The sequence below is a fragment of the Oryzias latipes genome, chromosome 22 (genome assembly GCF_053564925.1).
Source record: "Oryzias latipes strain Hd-rR chromosome 22, Olatipes_Hd-rR_3.1".
Classification (NCBI taxonomy): domain Eukaryota; kingdom Metazoa; phylum Chordata; class Actinopteri; order Beloniformes; family Adrianichthyidae; genus Oryzias; species Oryzias latipes.
Window position 1 is genome coordinate 5,684,533 of NC_136258.1, and position 27,950 is coordinate 5,712,482.

At 44.3% G+C, this 27,950-nt stretch overlaps 1 protein-coding gene across 19 annotated transcripts in view; it reads right to left on the reverse strand.

Annotated features, from left to right (window-relative positions):
- Positions 1-27,950, reverse strand: part of akap6 (A kinase (PRKA) anchor protein 6) — a 234,406-nt gene that overhangs the window by 19,203 nt on the left and 187,253 nt on the right. For all 19 annotated transcript variants that reach the window (XM_078940959.1, XM_078940958.1, XM_078940957.1 and 16 more), the window contains 2 exons: positions 5,691-5,774; positions 5,072-5,224 (listed from right to left, as the gene is read on the reverse strand). In XM_078940959.1, coding sequence (XP_078797085.1) covers positions 5,072-5,224; positions 5,691-5,774 — 237 coding nt within the window. The remainder of the gene's footprint in view (positions 1-5,071; positions 5,225-5,690; positions 5,775-27,950) is intronic.

Below are 27,950 nucleotides of genomic sequence, written 5' to 3' on the forward strand. Positions count from 1 at the left end.
AACTCTGGGCAAACATAAGAACAGAAACGCTGGGTTTCATTCACAACCATTTGCATGGAAATGTGCAACAATGTGCTACATCTTTTTTCATGAACTGAATCCTCTTTGTTTTCCAAATCTGCTTCACCTTCCAGATTTGCACAGAACATACACAGAAGCTGCACCTCCTTTTGGCTTGGTAGCATCTACAGGTGCTGAAACCCCTTCAGGGTCTTCGACATCTTCAGAAGCACCATCACTTTCTTCCCGACATTTTTTAGGCCGCTGACTGGTTTGATGTCAGACGATATTTTCACGGACCAAACCACAACTCAATTCAGGTTCAGATTATCTGTCAGGGCAAAAAGAATAATCATGGGCTATTTTGTTTTTAATTAAACCTTTATTGATTGTCCATCTGTCTACAACACAGAGGAGTATTTTTGAGTTCTTAACAGGATCCTCCTTATTTTAGCTTTGTTGTAGAAAAAGCCTTAAATATCTTTTTAACAAGTTTTAAAAAATCAGCAACTTTATTCATTGAATCTTCATTCTCTGTAAAATATTTGCAGCTGGTTTAAATACAGACGTTGTGCAGGACCCAATAAAATATGTCGATTTTCCCTCCAAAGCGCAGGCTGACGACCGGATGCTAACTTCAGCCGCATTTTAAGGTGTGACAGAAAAATAAAGCAAAAAAAAAAAAAAAAGACACCACACAACCATAATAAAAAGGAGCATTTTCTAAAAATAAATAAATAAAGATATTAACCATGAATCCACCATGTCTGCAACTTTATTATTAGCCTATTTGTAACATTAAAGAGTCAGGTTTGGTACATGGGAACAGCTGCATCAATAAATCATAATTTTGAAGACGGTTTGGTTTGTAAATACCTGCTTAACTTTTTTTTTTTAAAGACGAAGACTCTTCCTCCATTTCCTCACTGGTTCTTTTCTCCCCAAAGAAACTTTCCAAAAAGGTTTATTTTTTATTAACTTTGTTAGCGCTTAAGGTTAGCCACTTTTAGAAGATGGCAGATTTTTCATTTAAAGTTGGGTTCACACTGAACGCCGTTTACGTGTCTGGGGCGTCCAGTTACAACGTCAAGTCAAAGTACAGACACGATCAGAGCTCGTGTGGCGAGTGTCAGGCGTGTCAGTCTGCTGCACCATTTGGGTATCGCAGTGTAAATTCAGCATTGCCGAATGATTTGGGCGTCGGGGCATGATTCAAAAATCCAAACTTTGGCAAAGAAGACACGCTGTGTCGAGCAATCAGTGACTTTGGCCCGTGAAGTATTGATGACGTGATCATCAGGTGAAGTCCAAAACCAACATTGAGGAGAATCTGATCCTCCTGAACTTTATGATATTTTTCTTTTATCCACTGGGACAATATTGAAATGATCCGCAGACCGGTACCAGTCCACCACCCAGTGTAAGGTATTGGGGCCAGGATGAGGTTTTCTGCTTTTATTTTGGTTTATTTGTTACTTCCTGTTGTCCTCTCATTTCAGGTGTCTTTATTTCTCCCCAGTGTAATTCTCACTCAGTGTCATCACCTGTTTCCCCCTGTTGTGCGCACCTGTTTGTTGTTGGTTCATCACTCTTCCTGTTTTCCTCACATTTGTTGCCGGATTGTTTTGTGTGTTTTCAGAGCTACGAGCATCTGGCAGTATTTGGAGCAATTATAAGTTTAGTTCCGAAATAAAAGGAACCCTTTTCTGAGTTTTCTGCGTCCTGCATATTGTGTCCACACCGATGTTGACACCCAGGGGTTAGAGACCACAGATTTTAAGGATCTGCATCTTTTTCAGGATCTTCATCATCTTCCAGTGCTGCATCCTCCTCAGGAGCTTCCAGGTTTTCCGATCCGTGTAAATTTTGGATGAACTCAGATTCTGGAATATCAATGCTCATTTCCTCCCACACTTTTTTTAAGATGAGTCTGAACTAAATTTTGGACAAACGTGCAAACTTCTTCTGTGTGGAACCTCTGTGGACATCTGCACCGTGGCTCTGATCCTTGGAGCAACGTTGGGGAAATGGATTCTGGAAGAGACTTTTGAATCCTGAGATCCGTACCCAAGAAAGATGAATAACAGAATCTGTACAGAACGCACTCTCCGATGTGGGGACAAAGAAACCAGCAGAGGACAAACATTTTATCATTCAGCACCGGTGTATATTTATAAACTAAACCACCCATATATATGAACCTCTGCTTCTTCCTGCCCCCCTCCCTGCAGCCTCCCTCTTCATTCCTCTCCCATCTCCAGCTGAAGTGAAATTACTCTCCAGCCAGGCAGCGAGGTCAGAGAGTCTGGCCTCTGCGATTTGTCTTCTCTACAGCGCATTTGTGTGTGAATCTGAAAGATGGGGAGAAAGATTTGCGCCTCCAACTGAGTCAGGAAAAATAGATCCAGCTTCTTCGGCCTGCAACTCGCTTTTGTTCAACAACTCAAACTGCACAATCACAACCTTTTCCTCATTATTTTTTAATCTGAACAGCAAAAGATAGTTTCCCATGGACCATTTCCTGTGCAGGAGGGGTGTTTTTCTCTGTAAGACATAAAATTATCGTATAGACACATATTTATATTACGTAATACTGCCTCTGCAGACGATGAGATAACAGATAACGAGAAAATCTAAAGAGAGAAAGAAATTGATAACAGATATAGTAAAACTTCAGTTTAACTTTCGTTCACTTTCATAACCAAACAGAACCAAATCATATCTAGCTCTGCAAAGAATCACAACGCTGCAAATCCGAGGGGAAATAATTCTTTTTTTTAGGCTTTGCTCTAAACAGACCTAAAAACTGATCTGATTCGGAGGACTTTCACGTTCTGCAAAGAACCTAAAGTACTGAACGGAAAGACAAAACACCAAACAGGAGTAAGAACAACAGAAAACCACATCCTCACTGGAGAATGTGGATCAGAAAGTCTCAGAATCCTGAGTCCAGAGGCTAAAAAACCCCAAAGCCAAACCTGTCCTCATGCAGATAAACTCTGTGTCCTCAAATCTACTGCAGTAAAACTTCTGCTCCCATAAACACCTTGTGATTCATGCAGCAGATTTTCTGCTTCTCTAACCCAGTCTTTGGTTTCAGTTTAGCTTCTGGTCCCTTTCATCTACTTTACTTCTCTGATTATTCTGTCCCGCGTCAGTCCTGGACTGCAGGAACCAGATTGTTCCCACAATTCCTCTTTTCTTACAGCGCGTTTGAACAAAAATGTCCGTCACGCTACAAACTCAACAACTCACCAAATTTGCACACAACTAGGAACCAGTGATAATTAATTTTTGACATAGTGAACAACCCCCCCCCCAAATCGCCCAAACACACATGTCAGGGATATCCAAAGGAAACATTTAAATTCTTATGGGATGGTCACAGAAACTACGGCTTTTTGTGCCATTTTTTGTGAAATGTGGTGATTTTGACTTTTGGTCACATTACGGGAAAAGAAAACATTTGCTCAAAGTTTCACACACATGCCACCAAGTCTACAACCACAAATAAAGTTTTGTTGACCTTGGAAAGAGTCCACCATCTTTAATTTTCTGAAACAAATTCACCTATAGTACCTCCTACAAATGTAAACTCCTATAGGGATCTCAATCTATGGCCTCCTAACTCCGGGAGCTTCACTGAAGTCTCTTGGGAAAAAATGCTGGTTTTGGAAATTGTAGACATTTCACAACATTAGTGTGGCGAGCTCGCAAAAGTGGCTTTCCCTTGTTGCTCACACTTTGTTTTTTACCAGAATAATGTGAATACAGGAATTCGTTGCTCAAGCCAAACAAAATAATGTAAGAAACAGTAAGACCAGATCAGTAATGTAGGCGTGGTTAACAAAAAACCTCTGACACCAAGCAAATCAGGCAATTCTTCCAAATATTACATAAACTTGTATGCCCTCCCTCCCCCCCCCCCAAGGCAACCAGAAAATAAAATGGTTGCTATGGAGATAAAACTAACAGAAAAGCAGGGAGTGAGGGACGCATCCAACTGTCCAGAAAGTGCAGCCAACTGTTTTTCTCTAAGGTTAAAGTGGCCACCAGACTGTGGCGTTCACGCACACGCGGACACCTCTGAAGACTAAGCTGCTCTTGTTGGCATGAACCAGAATCCATCAGGACTTTTAGATCGGCATGGGAGTTCTTCTGCAGCTTCATCTTCACGTGGATCCTTCTTTGAACTGAAACATTTTAGTTTTTTTGTTGTTTTAAAGCTTTTAATAATAGATTCGATTTATCTGCGCTTTTCCCAGGCGCACTTACAATGTGTCCATTATTCATTCACTCCTCATGTGTACTTGGTGATGGTAGAAGCGTGGCTGCCAGTTTGCGCCTCTGACCCTCGGACCCTCAGTGGGACTTTCATACTCATTCACACACCAGTTGAGCCACGATGGAGGCAAGGAGGGTAAAGTGTCTTGCCCAAGGACACGACGGTTGACTAGGGGGAGCAGGGATCAAACCGCTGACCCTTCGATCATTGATCGACCTGCTCAACCTCCTGATCCACAGCCGCTCTAATTCACCTTTTCACCTTCTGTATTGCGGACAAAGAGTTGCTCTTAGCCCCACAGAACAAACCTGGTTTGTTTTCCTTAAAATGAACATCTTGAACACTTAGACTAGCAAACCTTAGAAAGAAGTCAAAATAAAGACAAGGCTGGTCGTGTTAAAGTTCAACCCCTCAAACACATGAGGACGTCAGAAAATGATTTCGAAGACAACATGACCTGGACAGATGATAACCTTCCCCGATATATGAAGAGAAGAACTTCTCACCACACCAGCCATGCTTTGACATTCAGAAAAAGTTCACATCTAATCTAAAAAGTTTCTTTTTTTCCACAGATTTCTTCTTTTTGCATGCCAATATTAGCTGTTGTTTAAGAGCAATACCAATCAGCTTTGAACCTACATTCACGCTCCTCCACTGTGAAAAGCAGCTCCAGCCACAGCAGCCTGTATGTCACACTGGAATCAAACTGTGGCGTGTCTGCATGTGTGGAACACGCCCCAGCCGCTCAAAGGGCTGAAGGCGTGACTGTCAGGACGCACTGACCTGCTGCTCCCCGAGCTTCCTCTTCAGCCGGTTCTGCCACTGCAGCGCCTGCATCACAATCGCCTCCCACCGCCTCTGCAGGTTGATTGACAGCAACTGGAGGGCCTCCTGGTGCTGCTCCGCATCTGGGCCCACCTCCGCCATGGGGCCCGACTGTCCGAAAGGTGGAGGGGGGGAAGGGACAAAAGATCACAGCTTTAAAAACCCACAGTTTAAAAACCCACTCCTTCCCGTCCCTGTTGCTGAGAGCTCTCTGTTTAGGCACTCTGCTGCTAGCTTACAGCTCCTCATGCCTCCAACCTAACTGATGCAGCAAAAAAATGGCAAGCAATACTGTAGTTATCCAGTTGTGTATAAATAAGATATTTTTCAAGCGTCATTTTTTGTCTGCTCCTGATTCATAACAATTTGAATAGACAAATACTCAAGAAATGCAATTTTAAGCTTAATTTTCTTAATATCTGTCTTCTATCATCAGAAAAATGCCAGAAGAGCATGTTTTAAACACCCAAAACACCATTTTCATCAGAGTGGGTCCACAAAGGTATATAACATGCTGACAGGAACGTTTTCGAAGAGCTGAAGTCTATCTTGTGCAGGTCACGTTTGCGTCTCTCACCTGGCTCTGCAGGAGCAGCTTCTGGCACAGTTTCAGGACAGAGGAGACTCCTCTGCGCCGAGCTCGAATCTCTGAGGACAGACACTGCAGAACAGAAACACCAACGGTCACAACGGACAAAGTTACTGTGCTTACAGCGCGTTAACAGCAAAATGAAACCAACAAAGGTCCGTCTTTACAGCTGTCGGAGTCAGAACAAGTCTCACATTCTGGACCAGGAACAACTTCCATGAAACAAGAGGATTGCATTTATTCTAAATATTTGTCACAAAAACATTTGTGTTCATAAAACACAAGAAAATATGTCTTTGTTTCGACAAAGAAATGCAGAAACAAAAGACACAGACACTGTGTAAACGTGTACATATTTTCCACACTACAAAACGACAGTACACTTTATAACCCGAAGCCCCTGGTGGCTTCATAAATGCATCGTACTGATGTCAAAATAATGTTGGGAGTTACAAGGCGCTCTGTCAAAACAGGATTCTTGTGTCTTGTGTCGCCTGTTCTGAACAAGTTCTTGCTCAGTTAATAAAGTTTGACCGATGAATGGACGTATCTCTGATTTCTCTCACTTGATACATCTTATAGTCGATGCTCCTTCTATATGAAACAAGTTCATAAATAGACTATCCAATGACGGTGCGCCTTGAGATCTGGTGGGCACTTGTCTCATAGAAATTCAAACATGAAACATGACACCACATATGTACATAGAATAGAATCTTAAAGCATGTCACTATGAAAACACAATTTTGAAGTAAATAAGAAAAAAAGTTAGAAATACCAAAAAAGAAGAGAAAAGTATCAAAACAGCTGTTGCCCCTCCCACTGCCCCCCCCCAATGCTGTTTGTTAATAAAAATAGAGAGAAGGTGAAATGAAGAAGGGGTGGAGCTTGTTAGAAATCACTATGTGTTGATGATAATTAAAGGTCCGTGAGTGTTTGTACATGCATGTGTGTGTGTGCGTCTGAATGTGAGCATAAAACATGTTTGTGTGTCTGTCTTTAAAATGTGGGATTGTGTTTGTCGTCATGCATTTGTGCGTGTTTATGCTTAAGCATCTGCACACGTGTTTGTGTGTGTCTGGGTGTGTATCTGTGTGAGCATGTGTTTGCGTGGGTGCCTTTGTGAGCACATGAACGTGTAACTGTGGATGTGTGTGTGTGTGTGTGTGTGTGTGTGTGTGTGTGTGTGTGTGTGTGTGTGTGTGTGTGTGTGTGTCAGAGAGAATGAGGGACAGCCTCGCTCCTCTGCAGCGACCAAACACGTCCGAGCCTTAAACTATTTATGCTAATCCTGCCAGCAGCCTGAGACACGCTGCCTTTACATTTTCTTTACCTTCTTCCAATAAATATTAAACACTATCACAATGAAAAGCTTTCTCCCCCGTCTTCTGTGCACGCACACACACACACACACACACATCCTGCAGCACATTTGCAGCTCCATCCGTGGTCCAAACAGGACATGAGGCTGCAGAAAGCTGCAGTCAGGATCAGGAGGAGGAGCCAGGTTTGTGTTTCTGCTGATGGATTTAATGAAAACCCGACGAGTGTTTAGCTGAAGGAAGGGGCGACTCTCTGCTGCTGCAGACAGAGACGCTCGGCCCAACGGCTCACTCAGAGGATCCGGGCATCACGGCATCCACTGAGAAGGGCGTGAAGTTATGCAGAACGTGAGCTGAGGACGGCACAAGCTCCACCCATCAACCTGCAGTTTCTAAGAGCTTTCTGGTCTTCGTGAAGCTGAGTTTTGCTGAACACACAACAGTGAAAACAGTTTGGGATGACTTCAATAATCTGAATCACGTGTTTCCAAAAAGAAAAAATGTCATGTTTAAAAAGCGGAGCTTTATTCTACCAAAGGTTTTTCTTCTGCAGAGACAGAAAAGTGAGATTTTGGTTGTTTCTGCTCTGCTGGTTTTGCTCTGATCCCTGCCTCTCCCTGCTTTTTTCTGAACGGCTTCAGCCTTCCTGCCTGGACCTGTATTGACTTAGAAGCTCCAAAGACAAAGTCAAACCAATATTTGCAAAAAAGCTTTTCTTCCGAGCTGCATGGGAACCCCCAGAGTTCTGTGGAGGAAGAGACGGGGATAATAGACGAGAGCTGGACTCGGATAGAAGAGAAAATGGGAAGAGACAGAGAAAGGAGATTTGCTGAGATAAAAACTTACAGGAAAAAGTGTAAGACGGGATTAAAAAAAAGTGAAAAGAGGGAAAGCAGGGATCCAAAATCCTTTTTATTTTAGGATTTGGGATTGTGAGCAGCAGTTTAGCTTCAAGGTTTACCTGAATAAGTGAACTTTAGCATCATCGCTCTAATGAAGTATTTTTTTAAAGTTTTTAAATAAGAATAAGAATTGAATTCAAGTCCTGTTTTGATCATCTTTGATCTATCGTAAAAGCGTTCCCAGTGGTCTATTATTTATGGTAGTGTCCTTGACAACTTCTAGAACATAGTTTCTGAAGAACCGCAGGAGTTCCTTAAAAATTCCCCTCTAAGTTGTAAGCGGGATTGTTGGCGCAGAACAACCCCGCCCCCTTTCCCATGAATGGAGAATGGAATGGACCAGGAAGCTTGTGGCCCGCCCAGCATATTTTCTACATCACAAATAACATATTTTTCTAATGGCCATTTTTTTCGGTCTGCTCCGGATTTGCAGCGATTTTAATAAAGAAAATACTCAGAAATGCAATTTTAGGCTTAAATTTCTTTATATATGTCCCACAACAACAGAATAATACCACAAGAACATGTTAAAGGGTGTATTTCATGCAAAATCAATTTAATGTTAATCCCTCAGAAAAAACAACCCCAAAGGGATATTTTGATCCATTCACACATTTCTGAGTATTCCTTTAAAAACATGCGCTCTGAGCACAAGCCCCTCCCAATCTCACAAAGTCAGGAACAGCCCCTTCCAGGAAGAGTTTGCGCTGCCAGCCCCACCCCCAGGCTAACACACACACCCACTTTCTCCGTGGAGCTAGCGGTGATCGGCTAAACGCTTTCACTTTACATGCAAAATATGCACATCCATCTTTGCAAACGTATGGATGCTGTTTGTTTTCGTGGGTGAAACGCTGAGGCCGGCTCTAGATTGATGTCATGAAATGGGCGGAACTGTCACAGAGCGAAAGACGGAGACTCAGAGATCAAGTCATCCTACTTCCCGGGAGGAAAATGAACTCGCAAAATTAAAAATGTGATCTTTAGTGTGTCAAAAGTGATATATTATCACATGGACATAGTTTATCTTAAGAAAAGCAGGATATAGGCCCTTTAAAGACATCAAATACGCGATTGTTAAAGACGATTGTCTTTAACAGAAACTTAGCTGTACAAATCCAAGCTTCTAACTGATCCAGAACCAGAATCCTCAACGTTCAAAGGAATTAGCAGCTTCTATACAAACTCTTTCCAGCATTTCATTTACGCTCAGTAACATTTCAACGGTAGGGACCTGACACGATGCTGCAGCAAAATCAAACAGAGCATACTCATTAAAAGTGAATATTCCTAAAAAAATAAAAATATCCTTGTTAAGTATATCTGAAAATGGCTAAAGATAATCTGTCTGTTTTAATATAACTTGTTCAGACCATAATTCAGTGATTATTAGACCTAAATCTGAGTTAAATTTTGCAGATTTTTAAGAGGTGCTGTGGATTTTTTTTTCCTTTTTTGGTAACAAACTGAAACATTTTCAAACAGTTAAATCTTAGTCAACATTGCTAAACTTTCTTTTCAAGGTTGTTTTTTTAGCCAGACAGAAAGGAGAGTGTGTTTTTGTCAGAGCATCAACCTTCATGAATCCTTCAAAACATAAACAAAGGGATCATGAGCAGAGATCTAAAACCCCAAAAGTGCCGGGGAAAACTTCTGCAGGCAGAGGACTCTACCTTTGAGCCTCGACAAAATCTTCTCCACATTTCCAGAAAAAACCATCCCCCTGATTCAGCTACTACTGCAGGTCTTGAAGCTGAAGCTGAAACTGAGGCTTTTCTTCTCATTTTCCCTCAGGAGGAAAAAACTGCTTCCTGAGAGGATGAATGTTTTTCCACGGACAGTCTGGGAGGTCACAGGTCGACACAAAAACACGCCTGAGCCAAAAGGTCTCTGAAAACGGAGAGGTTTTTTAGGTTTTTGTGAATTTCGAACCTCATGGATGAAGCTTGCATTCAAGAACCCCAAAGCTTTAGCTCCAGTGTTCACATTCCTTCGACTAACTCTTCAACTCTTAATTTAATTAACGTTATTCCGGTAGATTCTGATGCCGACAAAAGCTGGTGCCAAGCCGCTTTTGTCTGCATCAGAATCAGCTGAGCTATGTCAAGTAGCGTGTTGTTTGGGTGTCGCTACCAGGTTGTCTCTGACTGCATAAACATGCACACGCACAAACAGCTGCACTCCCAGCTGCCAATCAGTTCAGGTCTTAAATGAAAAATGCGCAGTGAAATAAAATCATGGAAACTCCTGCTGGGAACATATGTGTGCCTAGAATCATGGGACGTAAACAGGTTTCTATTTCTCGATCAACCCTAACCCTATTTTCTAAAATTTGAAAAAATCCAACTTTTGGCCAAATTGGAAATTAGACAAATATTTGGTTATATTTTTTCTGAAGGGGAAAGTTTCTAATTTAAACAAAATCATTAAAAAATAAACATAAAAACACACTAAACATAAAATATAATTAATCATTTCTAAATGCCAAACAGAATTCCTGATTGTTGATCAGAAAAGAGTAAATTAATTTGTTTGACCAACATTTTACTCTTTTAGGGCAGCAAATGCGTTTTAGGAACCGTGAGCATGCGGCCTGCAATAATCGTTTGGGGTCCTTCGAGTCACACTACGGTAACCCCACTTGGACAAACTGCGTAGCGTGGAGATCTGCTGGGGCTCTACATATTGTCATTTCACGTTTCCTTTTGTAACTTAAGTTCTTTTCCCTCATAAGTTGTGTCTGACATTATTCTTTGTAGTGCTTATAGAGAGATTTTGCCACAACCCACTTTGGAAAAAGATCTGTGGCTGTTAGAATGAACCTCCTGCTCTACACAAGCGAACCGTGTCTCTGAGCAGAGCAGCTGGAGTCTCATAGCTTCGTGTTCGCAGGCAGGAAAGGTGCTTTGTTACAGTGTGCGGTCCGGAGAAGGGTTCTGAATGCAGTCCGTTCGGCTGCAATGCACTTAATAATAATCATAAAAATAAAAAAAGCACGTCTAGAAGATAATCTCACTCTATGTTGGAGCTGTGTTTGTTTACAACGGACCGTTTCATATCTTCTTCTATGGTGGTGTCGTGATTTTTCCAGACCAATCACTATCTGATACGTCATCTGACCAACGGACAGCCAATCACATAATGTGACGTCAGCACTAGTCGAAGGACCCCGAACGGTTGCTGCAGGCCGAATGGTTATGGTACCTACACCGGCAGTATGTCAGGGATTTACTCCCCAGCCGTCCATTTACTCCAACTTCTCCACCTTAAAATGTAATAACAGCAGTCGTGTGTGTCCAGATTCATTCGTTTATGAGTCTCAATGATAAGAAAGATCAAAAGAAACAAAGCCAAGGCGTAAGATCTGTTCAGGTTTCAAGTGTGTAAAGCCTCAATTTCCTGCTGCCTCCTTCTGCAAGAAGGTTTTACATCACAACTCTACTTGTCTGAATTTATTTAATACCCTGGACCGTAGTGTTCTCCTTGCTCCATGTTTTCTCCACTCGTCCTCCTCCAGAGCGACAGAAAGGAACCCGATCTTTCCCTCTCATCTCACTCGAGCTCAGCCTCTCACTCCCCCCCAACCCCACTTCTATATCTCTTAGTCTTAAATCTCCATCTCTTCAAAACAAAATCCTCTTAACTCTCCACCACATCCTCATCTCAACAATCTAATTACTGAAACCTGTCATGAAGCGAGGGATGGAGGGAGACGGAGGAAGCCGAAGGAGTTTCAATGTCAAGAGTTTTTGGAGTCTGTCCCCCCCCTCCCCACCCCACCTTTCACACTGAGCCTCTTGAACATGGAGTCCAGAGGCTCTGAATGCTGATGGGCATCAGGTGTCTTCTCTTATTTTTTAGTTTCCATAAAAAACAAACTTCTGCCTTTTTAAAAACCCGACACGACCGGATCCGAACACAACGAGGGGAACATTTCCTGAACCAAAAATGTCGACCAGGAGAGAAAAAAAAAACTGTTTATCAAAGAGAAGAAGGTACAGCAGCAGAGGAAAGATGAAGATTTATTTAGAGTAGCAGAGAGAAAGCAGGCAGACAAGGACACAGTGGAGAGGAAGGTGGCAAAGAAACCATGCAGAGGGAGGGGGAATGGGGGTGGGGGGCTTTAGCTGCCTGTGACCCAGTGGAAATTTCAGTCAATTAACATTAATTAGAAATCTCTGATTAATTCTATTTGTTGATTAAGTCAATTAAAACCACAAGCACTCGTTATCGCACAACGAGCCTAATGAATTCCTGTCCGCAATTTGTTCCCACACATATTCCCTCTGCTGCTGCGAACAGCCTAAAGCCACCACCACGTCTGCGCTCACGCGGGCCTCCTTCCTCCCCGCTCCTCCTCGTTATCTAACGGCCAAACTGACCGCCAGATCCCTGCATACCTTTACTGCAAACGTCTGAGCAGGTGACCCGATCAAGGCTCTGAATTTAGCCTTGAAAAGGGAGAAAACAGAAGGGGGGCACAAAAAGACTTTAACGCACACTCCAATGAAAAGGACGTTTTTGGTGCTTTTAATATTAGCTGGTGTCATTTTTCTCATGATGGACGACATATGTGAAACAATTAAGCTTTAAATTGTGTTTCTGTCTATTTCTTTATTCAAATCCCTATGAATCAGGAGCAGATGAAAAGCTGCATGCTCTGCTCTGCTCTATTCTGGTGCTTCCACTTGCAGATAAATAGATCCATGTTCGTCTTTATTTTCCTCTTATGAGCTGGAATCTGGATCAGAACCGTACGCTGGATGGCTCAGATGTTAGTCGCCATCTTCGTTGCACCGCTAATGTTAGCTTGGGGTTTTGAGGGTCCGTAAACCATGGGTAAAAGGTGTTCAGACATGGGTGACGGGAAGTGCGGGGGAGTTGTTCTGCGCCAATAGTCCTGCCCACAACTCAGAGGCGAATTTCTACCTCCTGTCGCGCTGAAGAAACTATGAAACAACACAGATTTATTGATTTTGCCCATAATCATAATCAAAAGAGCACTGCTGCTTTGAAAATGAAGACATGATTGGAGCGGAACTTCAATCCTTATGATATGGAGAACATAAAAAAAAAGTCAGCATAACAGTTACTCTCCTTTTTTACGCCATTAGACCTTTTCAGCAGTTCATCAGACTTCCTTTTGATAAACAGGAGTTCGGGGTTTGAGCTCTGGACAAAGCTGCCATTGTACTAATCCAAGTGTCTAAAGGAGGATCATGGAGCGGGCCCCACTGAGAGCAGTGCCACAGCTGTGGACCACGTCCTGGGACTGATGCCCAAAACTGCCGGTGTCAGGTCAGCATATCTGAACTAAAGAAGGCCCTGAATAAACTTGATTTTGAGGAATCTCTGCTCCACGGTGGACCTTTAACATCCAGCAGGTGGTTACAAAAGGAGAATTCAGAAGACGACTAACAGGTGGCAACGGGGTGTCTGAACGGTATCAGGGACTGGAATCAGCCTGTGACAGACTGTCTGACATTGGTTACAGTCATCTCTGAGAGCAACCGGCACCTCAGAGCAGCTGTGGACCCAAACCACCTGCAGACACTGATGAAGACGTTCAACAAACTCTTCTTTTGATGGGTTTCTTCTTATTCCAACAACTTTTGCTGGAAGCGTAAATACGGCGACGAGGGGCGGGATCAACAGCTTTTACTTTGAAGAACGAGCAAAAGGTCAGGCGGGGGCCATGGTGGAAGCAGAAGAAGGAGAAAATGAATGAAAAGTTCTCTGTGAGTTCCAACATCCTTTGTGCTCATGGAGGAAGGCTCTGCTGGACGCTAAAATCTCTGTCTGTTCTCTGGATAAAAACTTTTATTTTGTCGATTCTTTTCCTTCATTCATCTAATTCTATTCCCCATCCTGGTCAAACTCTTGCTTTAACAGTCATTTTTATAACTTCATTGATTATTATTAATTTTCCTCTTTTCTGCTTTGTTTTTTAATTGCTTTTACTTATTTGCTTCAGTTTTTCACCATAACTTGCTGTTCCTGAATCCTGTCAGACAACAATAATTGGATTTGCTTTTTCTGCTTCTTAATTAGCTTTTTCCTTTGTTATTTATGAATAACAAATGCTGATTTTTTCCCCCTCTCGTCTCTGAATTGCTTTGCGGGTTTCTCAGCTCTCAACAGTAAATGGAAGCCTGCAGATCTGTTCTTCAATCTGTGAATCCTGCTTTCTAAATCAGTGAGCTTTTCCTGAACTGTAACTGTGACCTTTAAAAGTTTTTCTGCTGGGATCGGCGTTGGAAACCTGAACAGATTTTAACGGTTCAGAAAAAGAACAACACCACTCTGAACTGAACAAATGCTGTCTGCATCTTCATTTGCAGATTCTGTCTGACGCTGTTTTACAGTTTTGTTTGAGTCTTTAAAATCTCTACACATGACAATAGTTCATTTCTATCAATGTAAAAGCATTGTTTTATAACTTGTTCAAACATTTTTCAGTCAGAACAGTAGTTGACATCAAAACTCCTCTGGTCACATGTGTAAAATGTTAAACGGTGTATTGTTTTATAGGCCCAAAGCCATTCAGCTGAAAATAAGAGGATGACGCCATAAACCATTTTTTAAATATATATTATAAGACTTTGCATTTTAGCGTTTAATTATTTCCAGAAAATGTTGGGTTTTTTTTAAAATATGATCAAAAATGTAGATTTGTATATTACTACAAACACACACACTCCTACACACACACACACACAGTGAGTACACCAATGAGCCAAACCAAATCAAAGGTTCAGACATGCAGCATCTGTGAGTTGGAGGAAATCGTTCCCAACTATGCAAAAAAAACATTGATATAAAACCCAAATATTTAACAATCAGCTAGTGACTGGTTGATCAAGAATCACAGGTTCAGTTCCTTAAAATGAAGGTTTAAAGGCTGGTTTGAGTCTCTGAGGCTGTTTTTGAGCCCTCTTGGTTTGTCAGCATCTTGGGGACGTCCCCATCTCGTATCTGCGCTGTGAGCATCTGCAACATGGATCCGGAGCTACAAACACAGCAAACCAGCAGGCAGTGGTGAGGAAACGAGTCTTACTAAAGTCTTATCAGAGTTCTATCATCGTCGTCTTACTCTGGTGAAGAGGACATAAGGAACATTTCTTTCCCAACCAAAGACAAAAACAACTAAACAAACCGGTTTAGAACCTCAAAGCTGAAGGTAAAATAATTTTCTCCATGCTAATTAATCTGGATGCTTTTCCTTTCTTTTCTTTAATGGGACATTTATGGTTCACCCTAACCCTTTAGTGCTAAAGGTACTAACAGTACCGCTATACAATATACATCACATAAAAGGGTGTTTTGGTGTTTACTATCAAATGCTTTCATTATTTTCTTCTTGCCACTCTAGTATACCAATTGTAAAATGTTAAAAATGCAAGAATTGTTACATTATCAATAAATTTGCTTTGGTAATGAAATCATTTATAATAATCAAACGGGTTGGTCCTAAAAAGGACCCATTTTGGTCCCATATTTTGTAGTTGAGAGACCAGATCTTGTGGAATTTCTCACGGATTTAGAGGAACCAGACAAACAGAAAAGTAAAAAAAAAAAGTAAAGCTCTCCTGAACTAGTCTGTATTTAGTTTGGTATTAGCAGCAGAAATAGCCAATACCAACAGTCTCATAAACAACAGAGAGGAAAAGGGCCAAAATGCAGAGTCCTCATTCTGTGCACCAATGCTCATCTGGGACTTTAGCGGTCTGACTTTTTCAAGTCTGTCTGGAAACTGCCTGTTGGCAGTTCTGTCACAGTCTGATGCCAGTTTGGAAGAGGCGGACTTGAACCCGCTTGAGACTCAAGTGTCAGGACTTGTTCTATCCAGCCTGGTTTAGCTGGGGGCAATGAAGACCAGGCTCCAGCAACCCCCCCCCCCCCCCCGCCCCGCCCCCCCCCCCAGGGCTTGGAGGTCTGGGTACTGACTGTGTTTACTGTAATGTACTTTCATTGACTTTCAACAGTTTACTTCTTCCTTTAATGGGTTTCCGTGAAGCAAAAAGCTGGAATGTGGTGGTGGTGTCACGGTGGGGGGGTGGCTCGAAAGCCGGTTGGACCCAGATGCAGAGGCAGGAGGCAAGGATCAGGGCTAGTGGGTTTTAATGCACAAAAAGAACAAACAAAAAGCGCTGCAGAGCAGGATGACAAAGGAAACAAAAACTTACTTGGCGTGGCATGAAACATGGACGAGGAACATGGCATGAACACCATAACAGGGGTAACTAATGGACCAACACAGGAGGAAGGCAGAGACAAGACTTAAATACAGACAGGGCAGACAAGACACAGGTGGACACGATCAGGGCTGATGGGGACCAAAGGAAGCAAAACTCAAGAAAACAGACAAGACAGGAGACTTTCAAAATAAAACAGGAAACAGAAACAAGACAGAACAAGGACCAAAAACAAGACAACAAATTCAAATCATGACAGTACCCCCCCCTCAAGGAACCGCTCCGAGGTTCCAAAAGTCACATGAGGGGGGGGCCCCGGAGGATAAACCTCGACGGGCACAAGAGTCCAGAGGACGGCCGGGGGTCCGCGCCGTCCGGCGAGGCAGGTCCGGAGGACGGCCGGGGGGCCCAGAGGTCCGGCGAGGCAGGTCCGGAGGACGGCCGGGGGGCCGAGCGGTCCGGCGAGGCAGGTCCGGAGGACGGCCGGGGGGCCGAGCGGTCCGGCGAGGCAGGTCCGGCATGAGATGCGTGGAGGGGTCGTCAGGCTTGGAGGCGTCGTCAGGCTTGGAGGCGTCGTCAGGCTTGGAGGCGTCGTCAGGCTTGGAGGCGTCGTCAGGCTTGGAGGCGTCGTCAGGCTTGGAGGCGTCGTCAGGCTTGGAGGCGTCGTCAGGCTTGGAGGCGTCGTCAGGCTTGGAGGCGTCGTCAGGCTTGGAGGCGTCGTCAGGCTTGGAGGCGTCGTCAGGCTTGGAGTCGTCAGGCGTGGAGTCGTCAGGCGTGGAGTCGTCAGGCGTGGAGTCGTCAGGCGTGGAGTCGTCAGGCGTGGAGTCGTCAGGCGTGGAGTCGTCAGGCGTGGAGTCGTCAGGCGTGGAGTCGTCAGGCGTGGAGTCAGGCATGTCGGGCCAGCAGTCAGGCTCTGGCGGGTCGGGCCAGCAGTCAGGCTCTGGCGGGTCGGGCCAGCAGTCAGGCTCTGGCGGGTCGGGCCAGCAGTCAGGCTCTGGCGGGTCGGGCCAGCAGTCAGGCTCTGGCGGGTCGGGCCAGCAGTCAGGCTCTGGCGGGTCGGGCCAGCAGTCAGGCTCTGGCGGGTCGGGCCAGCAGTCAGGCTCTGGCGGGTCGGGCCAGCAGTCAGGCTCTGGCGGGTCGGGCCAGCAGTCAGGCTCTGGCGGGTCGGGCCAGCAGTCAGGCTCTGGCGGGTCGGGCCAGCAGTCAGGCTCTGGCGGGTCGGGCCAGCAGTCAGGCTCTGGCGGGTCGGGCCAGCAGTCAGGCTCTGGCGGGTCGGGCCAGCAGTCAGGCTCTGGCGGGTCGGGCCAGCAGTCAGGCTCTGGCGGGTCGGGCCAGCAGTCAGGCTCTGGCGGGTCGGGCCAGCAGTCAGGCTCTGGCGGGTCGGGCCAGCAGTCAGGCTCTGGCGGGTCGGGCCAGCAGTCAGGCTCTGGCGGGTCGGGCCAGCAGTCAGGCTCTGGCGGGTCGGGCCAGCAGTCAGGCTCTGGCGGGTCGGGCCAGCAGTCAGGCTCTGGCGGGTCGGGCGTGGAGCCGAGCTCAGGCGGGTCAGGCGTGGAGCCGAGCTCAGGCGGGTCAGGCGTGGAGCCGAGCTCAGGCGGGTCAGGCGTGGAGCCGGAAGTGGGGACCGGTCGGGGTTCCGGCGGAACCCCCCTGGAAGCCGGGATGGGTCGGGGCGCAGGCGGCACCCCCCTGGAAGCCGGGACGGGTCGGGGTGCAGGCGGCAACCCCCTGGGAGCCGGGACGGGTCGGGGTGCAGGCGGCAACCCCCTGGGAGCCGGGACGGGTCGGGGTGCAGGCGGCAACCCCCTGGGAGCCGGGACGGGTCGGGGTGCAGGCGGCAACCCCCTGGGAGCCGGGACGGGTCGGGGTGCAGGCGGCAACCCCCTGGGAGCCGGGACGGGTCGGGGTGCAGGCGGCAACCCCCTGGGAGCCGGGACGGGTCGGGGTGCGTCCATAACCACCACTGGAGCGGGTTGTGGTGCGTCCGGGACCACCTCCGGAACATGAAGGGGCTGGAGGGCATCCGGGACCACCACTGGAAGGGGTTGTGGTGCGTGCCGGACCACCTCCGGAACAGGAAGGGGAGGTTGAAGGGGACGGCGGGGACGACGGCGACGACGACCCCCCCTCATGGCGAGACGGCTCCCTGTGAGGTCCAGGTGGCTCCCACTCCAGGCATACGAGGCAAACTGGGCCTGGTCAAAAACCCAGTAAGACCTCGTACGCTCGGCTTCCTGGCAGTAGGCCTCTAGTAGCTTCATGTCCCGCTCTGCTGGGTCCAGAAAGTATGGTTGGTCCATTCTGTCACGGTGGGGGGGTGGCTCGAAAGCCGGTTGGACCCAGATGCAGAGGCAGGAGGCAAGGATCAGGGCTAGTGGGTTTTAATGCACAAAAAGAACAAACAAAAAGCGCTGCAGAGCAGGATGACAAAGGAAACAAAAACTTACTTGGCGTGGCATGAAACATGGACGAGGAACATGGCATGAACACCATAACAGGGGTAACTAATGGACCAACACAGGAGGAAGGCAGAGACAAGACTTAAATACAGACAGGGCAGACAAGACACAGGTGGACACGATCAGGGCTGATGGGGACCAAAGGAAGCAAAACTCAAGAAAACAGACAAGACAGGAGACTTTCAAAATAAAACAGGAAACAGAAACAAGACAGAACAAGGACCAAAAACAAGACAACAAATTCAAATCATGACAGGTGGTGGTGGTGGTGGGGGGAGTTGTCTTCTACATGAGTGGTGAAGAAACAAAATTCCAAATAAAAGCTGCATAAGTTCCTGGAAGATTGCAATAGTCAAGGGTGGTGGAGTAGCTCTTTTGGGACTTCAGGTGTCTTCAATGATGAAGTTATCCGTTTTTGCCTGACCGGACGGAAACATGCACTCAGTTTTGCTTTTTGCTTTTATTTATGTATATTTGGAGACAGAAGCCGTCCACCCGGGCTTAATGAGCTTGATAACCATTAGTAATAAAGCACCCAACACTGTTGGAATCTGCGTATTTGTGAGTTTTTTTTCTCTGCTGAGCTCTCGTGGTCTTTTGCAAAATCGGTGAACATTACAAGGCGTTGAGCTAACTTTAGTCTGAAATTAGTTTTTTGACCTTGCAGAGACTGGTCAATAAACCATCAAATATGTTCTGCTTGTCTTGTTATCAACATGTTCTGCTGGGAAACCCTGCATCCTGACATCCACATGTATCCACGCCAAGCCCAACCCCCCCTGCAGGACAGCGAGGCTGACGCCGGCTCAGGGAAGCCTCAGGTGTTCTCCAGCTCCCTGGATGGTCAGAAATATTTGTTTTGTTACTGAAAGGCAGATGAAATGAATACCACACGGATGGTTTGAGCCAGCTGAGGGAGGAGAAGGAAGCATGAGCTGCAGAGATAGGCTGAGCAGCACAGAGAGCATGACTGAAGAGAAAATATTTAAGGAGTTCAAAGGTGAGACGTAAGGTCAATTAATCAATCAATCAATCGTTTGATTGATCTATCTAGATAACTCTTTGAGTTTTGCAAAGACAGTGTGCTAGAATGTTCTAAGAATGCTCCCTTTGGATTCTTTGGATGTGGAAAAACAACAGTGGGCTGAACTTTAGGAAACTAGAATGTGAATGGATTTACAAATCATTCTTGCTGACTTGTTTGTTTGGACACATATTTCATTTACACTCGACTATCTTAAAGAAAACCAAGGAATCTGAAAACTTCCCCTTTACTGTGGAGTATCAGGTATTTCTCAATGAGTCGCACTGGTTAAAGTCAGTGAATCGCTTCTAAAATGGACAATTATTGACTATGGATCATATTCTCAACCACAGGTTATGATATAAATGGACTTGTTAAAATGAACCATTACACCCCTAATCCTTAAACTTCTCTTTGTCTGCAGGTTTTAACGAGTGGATGTCAGCTCCCAAACAGCAGAATAGCTAAAACATCTCAATGTCATTGAAATAAAATAAGATCAATATTGTTTATTGGAATTAGTTTGTAGAATGAGTTTACAGAAGTAAAACAATGATGTGTGTCGTCATCAGTGATGCTTTTCCTCCTGCTCAGGGCAGCCACGTGAACTCCTAAGGGGGCTTGAGTACCTGCCCTTTTTGCCTCCTGATAAAAAGTACCCCCTGTTTCTATTTTATTTTAACATTAATACAACTATGTAGAGATACGAGACAAAAATGTGGCTACAAAATCCATTCATTCTATTGAACCCATTTTCTTGTAACTGGGGGGTTCTGATCTGCTGCTTCTGTCTCTGTGGCTCTGCTCAGACTCAGAGAGAGAGTTAGGGACCGCCGGGGACAGCAAGAGAAGCTGCTCCCCCACAGAGACTTAAAGAGCGACATGATGGTAAAGCAACTTGACTAGTTAGATCAGAACCTGTGAGTTCTGGTCTAACTAGTCGCCGTTCACTGATTCAACAGGTGTGAATATGGTTCATATTTTAGAAAAATGCTCCATATTTGTCAAAGAGTCACTTTTTACTAAAGTCAGTCGTCTGAACACGGCGCATCAATTCGACTCAGATCAGATCGTGCGGGGACAGGAAGCTGGGAACGTGGTTCAAAATAAAACACCTGGGAATTTTTAAAACAAATGAACAGTATTTATAGTTTCCTCACTACAAGTCTGACAATAAATGTATCTTTGTAACGTATTATTTTCAGATTAGATTTGCCTTCCTTAAACTCGGATCATTCAGTTTCTTTTTGTTTTAAAATCTTTCCAGTCACAACAAAATTCTGTGTTTAGGGGATCAATCCTAACATAGAACCAGAGTCACATTGGATGCACCTGTCAGGAAGCGGAGGTGTAGGAGCCAAAATACAGGAAACTGGGCTTTAAGGCAGAAACGTAAACTTTTCATAAATAAACTTAAACAGGACAAAAACCATGGAGAACCAAAAAGCAGATTACCTGACATGACAAAACTACAAACCAGACACTTCTACTCACTGAGGACAGTTAACAGAAATGAAGACGACTGTGGATGATTAACATGAACCTGGAGTGATTGACAGGAGACAGAACATGACCAAAAACACCACCGAAGAACTGAACTAAACTGCAGAATCCTCACAGCAGCAGTATGAGACAAACAATAAATATTAATAATAATCTCAGCATTCTGGGGATAACGCTTTTAGGATGTCTGTGTTTAAAATGTCACAATCTGAATTAAACTTGATTCCTGTTGATTATGCCTGCAGCACATTGTGTCACTATTAACAGCCTCCAGTGTTTTGATGTCTTTCAAGTCTTGGATGAAGTGAACAAACTCATGTTGACAATTATTTGTTCACATTAAAAAAATGACATTGGTTTCTCTCACAGCAGCTGAGTATGTATCTATCAGTTGTTTATTTTAACATTTTTCTAAATTTCTGCACCATCTAAAGGACAATCGTTTTGTCTTTGCTGCCCTTCTCCACCTTTGAGCCCCTGTCCCTCTAAAATCCTGTGCACGTCTCTGGCGCAGAGACAACAAAACCAAAAAGTGAGAAGGTCCACGAAAACGCTCAATGTTTCAGTCTCCAGAATGAGCTACACGTTTCATTGCCAGTACCACTTGCCTTCCCCCCCTGAGAGCAGTTGTGCTGGTTCTCAGATCCAGCCTGCACGTGTTAATAATGTAAGTGTGTGTCTGTGTCAGTTCAGTCTATTAATTCTTCGTGTGTCTGGCCTCCAGAGCTTTTCACTACAATAGAAAGCCATTGGAGGCCCGGGGTCTGCCGGAGGAAAGGCGTGCTGATGCCGTATCTTACAAGAGTGCTAATTCAATTAAGTACAGACCGAAGAAGGGAGGGGGGCCCATGAAGAAAACACCATGTGCACAAAGAGAGGAAGTCTGGAGGTTTGTCTGAAGCAACTGGACAGAGGAGGCTGCAGACGATGCAGAAGGAGAGTCATGAAGACAGAGTTTAGGTCTAAGACTCACTCTGCTGAATTTGTTCACATTTTTCTTTATTCTTTGAAACAATCACTCTTATAAAAAAATCATTATAAATGTGGACAGATTATAAACTCCTTTGAATTTAGTATATTTATACATGCTTATAAATGTGAGTGCACATTTTTTAAAGTGCTTTTAGGTTAAAAAAGTGATACACAAGTATTAGATCCTATTTAACATTTACCATCAGCCAACAGAGGTCAATAGGGGGTGAGGGCTCTCAATACCTGCCTCAGAGTGCCACATTGGGGGATTGGGGGGGCAGGAATAAGAGTGCTGGAGAGATAGAGGAGAGGAGCAAAAAAAAGAAAAAAAACAGTACAAATGTAGCATTGAAAACTAAAGGGAAATTTGATGGGTATCAGTCATTTCAGCTGACCTCAAACATGACTAAACCCTCATGGGTGGATGTGGACTGTCTGCAAGTGAGAAGTAGGAAGACCTGCACGAGGCAGGTGGCCCGCAGGAAATTTGAAGCTTGTAGATCACTCAGTGAGGACGTAGACAAACGTTCATGCTCATTTTTTCTGAGGCACGCTGCGGGTGTCAGGTTGTATCAAACTAACACATTCTCCCCCCAACCTTTCATAGATGAATGCATGGTAAGGACCCCTCTTCGCGTCACATATTGACACTTAGGGTGAGCCCGCCTCATCATTGACGTGGTTCCTGATCCAATGGAATGACTTTGGTAAAGTTTTACAGATTCTGACTTCAGCCTTAATAAGAAGAAGAAAAAGAAAAAGAAAAGAAAAGAAAATGTGTTTTTCTTTTCCCTAATAAAGTCTGAAAGCAGGTCTCCCATTGGTATAAAAAAGGAATTAACGTGAAATTACTTGTATGGTTGAAAATGTGAATCTAGCACAAGCGTTTCAGGATCTCTTATTTACAACCTATCGAAAAACGACAAGGTGGGCTCGGCCAAAGCGTCCCCATGTTACATGGGGGGGGGGCTGTCCATGTGTCCATATTTGAGTTGGGTGAGAACACATTGACCAAACACTACATTTAAGGGTAAGTAAAGGTGAAGCAGGTGAGGGACAGACGCATTGCACTGATTTTTTTTTCCAACCACCCCCCCTAAGACCTACACACTGTGCAAGGATCCTGTTGGTGCTGTTCACGTGATAGGTGCATGTTCCTTGAGCACCCGTAGCATGCACAGCCTGACTGATAAAAATGAGGAAATTAGACAATTAGCGCATAATTTGCTTGGACATCCTATGGGCACTTACGTAATCACGTGCACATTCCGTGTGGGGCTGGTGTGTGCACTGTACTAACAACTCCAGTGCAACGTCAGGGCACCGTACGACAGCCTACACCATAAGCTTGTAGGTGCCTGTAACTTACGATTTCCCTACAAATACTTCATGATATTCTTACCACACGCAAGACAACCCTTAAAGCAGCCGTGCGAGCCTCAAGGGAACCGCAAGACACACCTGTGCCTCCCTTAGGATGCGTCCGCACCTGACCCTCTGCAGGGCAACCCACAGTACCCCCTGTATGGGGTTCATGTGACTAAGGCATAAATCTACCAGGCGTTACCTGGTTCAGAACTCCACAGTTCATTGAACCTTTTCTGTGTCGATGTGGATCCTGAAGGCCTGCCACTAATTCAGATGCCGTTCTCTCCAAACCATCCCTACTTATTCTTTAGAGGTTTAAATTACAAACGTGTGTGTGCGCGGGGGGGGGGGGCTTTTTCATACAGCTACACATTAATAAACTGCAGTGCAGAAATTGAAGCTATTCATGGGTCCAAACGTCAAAAACAGACAGACGATTGCTGAAATGGAGTTGACTTCTGTTGAAATGCAGCTCCTTCCGTCTCTCCATACAAATGACTGCTATCAATACTTCCAATCTTCATTTCTCCAGATGCTCACAGCCTCTTTCTGCCAGAAATCAATGGATTCCCACTGAGAGTTGTGACAATGATCAAAAGTAAGAGGCTGACTTTCTTCAGATCAACTCTCATTTCATCCAGTTTCATCATTAGGGCTGCAGGACTGTGTGTGTTCCTGCGTGTACAAATATGTTTGTGGAACTATGTTTGCACACAGCACTGAAGCTGCTTTGCAGCCACATCAATACTAAGCTGCTTACAGCTTGAGTGATGGTTAGATTCTGTCACACACCAGAAAGTCAAAACCACGTCGTACACAAACGACTTCTGATTGTTAGGTCACTCTGATACTCTCCTCATTATTTTTTTTGTAAACTTCTGTCAAACTTTCCAAAGATGAACTGAAGATCTAGAAAATATCCGGTTTAGATATTTCAGCGGGTAAATCGTAATCCTGTCACAGGAACAAAATCGTCCAATAGTTTAAAAAAAATACATTCATTTCTGTTCCATTTTTATTCAGATGTTTGCCCTGTTCTCCTCCTTCCACTTGTCTCATCCTTTCACTAACTTTAAAGAGCCGATATCATGCTTTTCCTAAACCATTCAGAGTAAACAATATCCAAATATATGATTATAAACTACCTTTGATATACTAAAAAACATTTTTTTAATGAAATTCTTGTAATGACCTTCCTGGAAGTAGACGACTCGATCTCTGAGGCTCCGCCTTTCTCTCCGTGTTGGTACCGCCCATTTCATGACATCAACCTAGAGCTGGCCTCGGCAGCCTGTCTCCGTTTCGCCCACGAAAAACAGACAAAATCTGAACTTGGTGACAGCAAGATGGTTGTGCATTTCGTGCATATAAAATTAAAGCTATTTTCACGATCACTGCAAGCTCCACGGAGAAAATATGTGTGTGTTGGCCTGGAGGCGGGGCCGGAGATCGTTCTTGTGGATGGGAGGGGCTGGTGATCAGAGAGCAGGTTTTTACAGGAATGGATCAAAATACCGCTTTGTGGCTATTTTTTGTGAGTAAGCCCTTTACGTCTTTTAACAGAACCCCCCCCAAAAAGGAAAATGGTAAATGGCGTATAACTAAATAGCGCTTTACTACCTTCTTGAAGCCTAAAATGCTTTATAGTCACAGTTCCATTCAACCCTTCACACACACGTTCACACACTAATGGTTCGGTGTCTTGCCCAAGCACACTTCGACGCATTGTGGGCAAGGTGGAATCAAACCCGCGATCAGAGGTCGACCTCTGCTCCACATACTGATGGTCCAGTAGGGCCTAATGTTCATCCTCGTTCCAGACTGAGGTGAATTTATTGTCCAACTCCCCCTGGAAGCCCTTTAGAGGCCTAAACGTTCCTTGTCAGCATTGAAGTTGAATGACACTGAATCTTAGCACAGATAACTACACCTAACACAGCATGACATCAGGACAGAGGATGCTGCTTGGGTTCAGTCCCTGTTTTCGGAAGCTCTGTTTCTGTTGAGACGCTGTCTATCTTCTTCCAACCCTTCTTGGTTTGTTTGCCAACTTTCACGGCTTGTTGTGGAGGATTGTACATAGACAGGCTGTTTGTAAAATGTGATTAAAGCAGAAATCCTTCTCATGATTACTGTATGAAAAGACTGAGGTCTAGTTTGTGCTTTTAATGGTCCATCAGTACATTTACTTATCAGTTTTCAGCTGTATCATATGAGGAATTCAATGTTATGAGACTCAGCATAACATCGTATTCTGTTTTTTTGCTTTTACAGGGGTCTTGTGGTCGTATCTGGTTTTGTGCGCCTGCACAGTTTGTGTCACTCTTCACCATGTTTTTATTCATCTTATGTTTACCGAGAGCGGATGAACTTTCCAGCACGCGAGGGTCCATATACATACTTAAATTGCCCTATGTGTAGAGGGTAAGTGCACGTACATGTGCACGTGTGTGTATATCTGTGACTCCACCTGTCAGTCACCCAGCGGGGCCGGTCTAATCAGACATTCACTGTGTGATGTGAGCTGATTAATATCCTGTTATAGTCTGTCGGCTTTAAGGCTAACTGCTGTTTCCTCGATACATCTTTGTTGGAGAAGAGCCCCGCTAACATTTGGCCTCGTTAAGAAGATGCATTATTAGACTTAGCAGTAACTCACAGGTATGCATGTACGCCTTGAGTACTTGCTCTTGCATATGATCTCATCAGGCAAGAAGGAAGTCAAACCAGAGACAGATAAAGTTACACAACAAAGGTTAAAGGACCCAAAAACGTTCTTAAAGATTTACAGTGACCCCCCCTCACCTCACCTCCCAAGCCGCTACCTTTGGTTTCAAGACTTTATTGACCTAGTTTTCAGACAGATGAGGTCTAATGGGTTAACCAGTCGTCCAACACCAAGATTTATGGAGATTTATCAAACTGCACGCATTCTGAACAGAAGACGCCGGACGAAGGAGATCGATTGACAAAGTCAACAGCCAATCAGGGCCCAGAACAAAGTCTGCAGTTTAAAAAAGAAAGAAGAACGCAAAACTGCATTGAAAAAGGCTGGGAAACAGCAAGACAGCGAAATGTAAACCGCTATATAGCACAAGACCACTTTACTTTAATTACTGCTAAAGAGATGAAAAACAGGAGAAACGTTGGATTTTGAACATTGGTTTTTGTCACAGAGGAATACTCTGTGTGCTAACGTTGTTGAATGTAGCTTTGCTTTCGAAAAATTGTCTCATTTATATGTTTTCACAAATCAGAAACTTTGTTTCATTGAGTTTTCATCCTCTTTAAAATATTTTCTTTCATCTCTAGATTTTGTTTAGGATCCATTTAAATGTGATTTTAGATTTTCCCATAACTGTTAAAATGGAGGCTGAAAACCAGGCACCAACTTCCTCCTCGCAGAACTTCTAATGCTTGGCGGATGAATGAAACAAAAAAGAATGGTACAACCATCATAAACCAATATAATAATAAACGGGGACAAAAAACAAAAATCCAACAAGTTTGGAACCTGTCTAGCAGCGCAACCGTAACAATCAGGCATAGGCCACTCCAGGCTTTGTGCCGCTTTTTCGAATGTTCTTAAACATACCATAATCTGGCATCTTCTAATTGGCTTGACATACTTGAACCAATCAGTCGTGAGAAGGGCTTGGATATCTGAAAATCGTGCAGACACATTGGCCCATCATTAGATTATTGGGAGCCATTCACTATGCAGAGAGGGTTTGGTATAAAAAGGAACAAGAAATCCACATGTCCAGTAGGACTGGTTCAGTTGGTTTAATCCAGATTTACTAGTTCTTTAAATTAATTTATTCCTTAGATTAATTAATTTCTTAGCAGTCATAGAAGCTTCTTTAAGAAGGAAGCAATGGCATTTAAGACACGTGACCAATGAGAAGGCGTGTTACCATTGACTGTATATGAGAACTGGACTGAGTTATTGAGTGTGACGTCACCCATAGAATAAGGTTTACTTCCAGCCCTAACCAATATGAACTCCATACAGTTGCTTTTGCGTGATATGGACGCCGTCGTGTTGGAGCCAGATAACGTCAGTAAGCAGCGATTGGTCTGAAATCTGTCAATGAAACACTTGGAAAGACGGATCCAGCAGGCACCACATACTTTTATTGAGGCGTTTGATTTGTCAGTTTATAACTTCAATTACTAGAACTTCTTTGGCTTCTTGGAGCTAGTAGCTGCTTCCTGTTTGGAACACCAGGGCGGAGGGGTCACTGAGTCTTGTTCTTATTTACAGTCTCAAGACCGATGTGGAGGAGAGAACCCAGTAGTAAAACTTTCTTTACAATTAGTAAAACAAAAACAATGTGAGTTACGTGTTCTTTTTTCTGTGGCCCGGTACTAAATGAACCACTGAGCTGGTTCTGGTCCACAGCTCAGTGGTTGGAGACGATTGTTGCTACAGCATCTTTCCTGTTCTGAGAACAGGCTTTTCCAGCATTTCTTGGATCTTCTGGATCTCTGAATGCTTTCCTC